At 42.2% G+C, this 4,278-nt stretch overlaps 1 protein-coding gene across 1 annotated transcript; it reads right to left on the bottom strand.

The window, feature by feature from the left end:
* Window positions 1-2,559: 2,559 nt before the first annotated feature.
* Window positions 2,560-3,054, bottom strand: LOC110919089. Its single transcript, XM_022163367.1, has one exon. It carries the CDS (start codon window positions 3,052-3,054, stop codon window positions 2,560-2,562), a length of 495 nt encoding a protein of 164 aa, XP_022019059.1.
* Window positions 3,055-4,278: the final 1,224 nt, after the last annotated feature.

Genomic DNA, 4,278 nt, shown 5'->3' with positions numbered 1-4,278 from the left:
GTCTGTTGCACATGTTACATAGTGGGTGAATTCCCCGATATCCACCCTGCCTGATTGCCCGAAGAGTGCTGACTGGGACTCTGATAACTGTCAGTTTTTCGCTGCTGAACCTGTGACTGAACTGAAGCTGATCCCTTGCTAGAATCCCCATCCCATTTTCTCTTGTTGTCACTGGGAGTAGCAAGCGTAGCAGAAGTGGTAACGGTAGCAGTAGCGCTGATACGTTTAGGCAGCCTGTTCTGATCCACTGCCTGATCTGTGATGCGATGAGCGAGGCGTTGAATAGCCTGGATGTTATCAAGATTAGCCGATGTCACATGGCTCTGGATCTCTGGCGCTAATCCCTTGAGCTACAACTCAATGCGCTTAATTGGAGGGTGCACCATAGTTGGACACAGCACGACCAGCTCGTTCGACCGTTTAGTGTAAGCTTCGATCTCTGACCCAACCATTTTCAGATGATACAACTCGTCTTCCAACTTATGAATATCTTCCCGTGTGCAGTATTCACGTTTAATCAGTTCCTTGAAGTCATTCCAAGGGGTGGCGTTAGCAGCTGCCAACCCTAAAATCTGAACTTGCGCGTTCCACCAAGTTAGCGCAATTCCTTCCAACGTGCCAGTGGCGTACTTCACCCTGCGATCCTCAGGGCATTCACACATTTCGAATACCGACTCTAACTTCTCAAACCAATGGAGGAGTCCCACTGCCCCCTCGGTGCCACTGAATGTGCTTGGACGACAGTCCATAAAGTTATTGAAAGTGCAAACGGGCTGATGAGCGTGTTAACCTAATGTGGAAGAACAGAATGAGGTTAAACACAAGAGTTGGTTTAGGAACGTAGGATCTAAAGATCCTAGGATGAGTTACGACTGCAGGGTATACCTCCTGCGTTTGCAGCTGCAAGTACCGCAGCTACTCGTTCATTGATAAGTGCCGTCAACTGGTCTTGAGTCATGTTCACACGTCCAGACATGATCTTCATAGTAAAAGTAGTGTAAGTGAGAATGGTTCGAGAGTAGTGCGATGACAGAAGAGTGTAAGCACATAGGTGTTCTCAAGCAATAACAAATAGTGAGCAATGTAATTTAAGCATACCACAAGCAAAGTTCTATGTAAATCTAGCAAGTAGGCAATAAACATAAACCTTATTACCTAGGATGTTGAGTCTTGCATGTGGAGCGAAGCGTCGTTGTGGATCGTTGAGAGCACTGTTCTGGTTATAGTCTGGTTTTAATAAAAACGTTTTCCCATATTAAAACCAAGTTCTCTATAACCAATGGCTCTGATACCAATCTGTCACACCCCCAAAATCCACACGCGGAATATCACCGCTTGGGAGCGTGACTGACCAGGATCAAGCCACCAATCATATTGAACATGTAAATAATATCAAGTAAAATAAATGCAAACCAATCATTCAATACGATAGGTGTTCAAAACATAATTATAGTTTCAAAGTGTAGCGGAAGCATAAGTATGAAAACCCAATGTATAACATAAGTTCAAATGTTTAAATGTTTTAACATGGCATCCACGATCCATGCTCCACAACGACCTGCTCCTCCCTGTGCAGGCTCCATGTATCTAACGACCTGCAAGGCATGTAACAGAGGATCAACAACTAGTTGAGCGAGTTCACAGTTTATAGTTCAGTAATTGTAATGGTATAGTAAGCCTTGTGTTCGTTCATTAAGTCATGTATCGTATTAGTTCGTATCGCGGCCCTCTAGGCGTGTACGCGAAGATTAGGGAAAGTTTCCAAGCATTCTAGACTAGGTATATTTGTATCGCGGCCACCCGGCACCTGTGCGAAGTTTAGCGTATAGTTCGCAGCCTTCCTAGGCATGTGTGCGAAGATCAGTCATAATATCGCAGCCAACCCTGGCGTGTGTGCGAAGATCAGTTCTATAAGTATCACTAGTCTAGTCGTATCTTATCAATAACCTTCCTCCCCGAGGATCATATCACTAATTTCCATTATCTAGGTAAGTATAAGTAAATAATCAAATCCCATTCCCACCCTGGGAACCCCATGCCTTGGCTGTGTGAACTCACCTTGGTTTGCTCGGTATGCTATGCTCTAGGGTTTATCAAATGTCTAAGTCCGTTACACACGACCTAGGATATGTTGCACATGATACGATGTAAGTGTTTGCATCCAATTAGGGTTTGCAAGTCATTGATATTCAAGCAACTGTGTTTTGTGTGCTTATTGTGTACAGGATGATATCACATAGAATGATTCATACATGCAAGATCATACAGTTGCATTCAGTATCATACGATCATATATAGAATCATACATCACGTAAACAGTTAATCGTTTTCACATAATTCATGCGTCGCGTCTTTTTTTTTTTTTTTTGGGTAAAGGGTTACCCCGGTGATTTTATATATTCACAACAAAAAACAAACAAGTAGTGAGGTGAAGTCCACACTAGTTCTTACATGAGACAGGCCCCACGTAAGTATAAGCCAAACAACGAAATCAACATAACAAATGAAAAACTCCTAGTCTAGCAACTAGCAAAAGCAATAGCAACTAAAAGCTGTCATCTAGCCTCCATCATCGCTCACAGTGTCTTCACTAATACCCCAAACGCCTCGCAATCTAGCAACATTCGTACATTGCCTGAATTTAACCCCCATTAGTTTGTACCGTATAGTTTTAAGAATCGTGTCTCGTATCGTGTCTGGGGGTCTAGTTTGATTCCTGAATAATCTCGCATTGCGCTCTTGCCATATCACATAAGCCGTTGCTCCCACCACGAGTTTGCTAACAAAGTGAGCCGCAGTCTTCGATCTCCCTCTAGCCTTGAGCCAACTAATAATCGAGCTCCACTTCTGATCCACATTAGCCATACCAGCCTTTTCACGAACCATAATCCAAACTTTAGAGGAGAAACTACATTCAAAGAAAAGATGCTCGTGTGAATCAACGTTTTCGTAGCAAAGAAGGCAGCACATCATGTTCATATTTTTCCTCCTAGACAGATCCCACTGGAGAATAATGTCTTGAGTCAAAAGTTTACGACGCATGATCAACCACATTAAGAACGCATGTCTGGGGATGCATTGGGCAAACCACACAATATTCACCCAGTCTACATCTTGCTCCCTAGATCGACACGAGTGCCAAGCTATAGAGGACGAGAACTCTTTCAAATCATCACCATCCTTCCAGCATAACCTGTCAAGTCTATTCGGTTGGAGATGAATGGTATCCAGCTGATTCAAAGTTGGGAACCGAATCCTCCACTCTGCGTCGCGTCTTTGATTTCACAGTTTAGTCTAACGTGAATATTAACCTAATGGCCACCATTAACATACTTAACATATTAACATCGTTAACAAGCTTAACAGGTTTAATAGAGTTTGTGGCTTAACCAAGTGACATACACATCTTAACAGCTTCACATCACTTAACATACAATCATTGTTCCACAGAAATCATTACACAACCTCGGACAGGGCCTTGCCCTTTATAAAACTCGGACAAGTGTGTGTGTGTGGGGGGGGGGGCTTCCCCTGTTTGAAAATCGGACTAGAGTCCCTAAGCATGAAACTCGGACAGAATCAAAGGGGTTTGGGGGTTGAAATTCGGACAAGGGGTGTGGGGGTTTAAAAGTCAGACAACCCACAACAACAAAACTCGGACCATTGCTCTTCTAATAAAGCTCGGACAGGTGGTTAACAAAAAGTCGGACCATTGGGTTGGGACCTAAAACTCGGACCATCCAACATATAGAAACTCGGACCCATGTGCCTGTTTAAAAAGCTCGGACATCATGTGTGACAACTCGAATTTCCAAGATTTCTATTTCGCATTTATTGCACGTTCATGTATTGTTTAGTTGTTTAATTGTACAAATAATTGGCTATGGAACTGTAACGTTTTGATACAATGAAGTGCATTGTGTGATTATGCATGGTTATGTGTTAATTGTGATAAATTTGTTAAATGCATAAACTTGGTGGTGAAACTGTGAAATTGTTGTGAGATGGTGCACTATTGTAAAATATAATAATTAAGGGTGGATAGAGTTATTAGTGAAATCCTAGTGATACTTAACCCTAATCCCTTGTTCACTAATCATTTTCCCAAAAACCCAAGCACGTACATTCACTTTCTCTGGCAATCATCATCACCATTATCATTGGCACAAGACATTCATCACTCTTGATTCCTCTCTTTCTCTAGAATCATTCAAGGTAATTGTTTATTGATTATTGTAATACTTGTAAACCCTAATTGATTGCTTGATCATTATCAAT

This window comes from Helianthus annuus, chromosome 11 (genome assembly GCF_002127325.2).
Source record: "Helianthus annuus cultivar XRQ/B chromosome 11, HanXRQr2.0-SUNRISE, whole genome shotgun sequence".
Lineage (NCBI taxonomy): Eukaryota > Viridiplantae > Streptophyta > Magnoliopsida > Asterales > Asteraceae > Helianthus > Helianthus annuus.
Note: the sequence above shows the minus strand (reverse complement) of the source record. Positions and strands in the feature narration are given on the sequence as shown.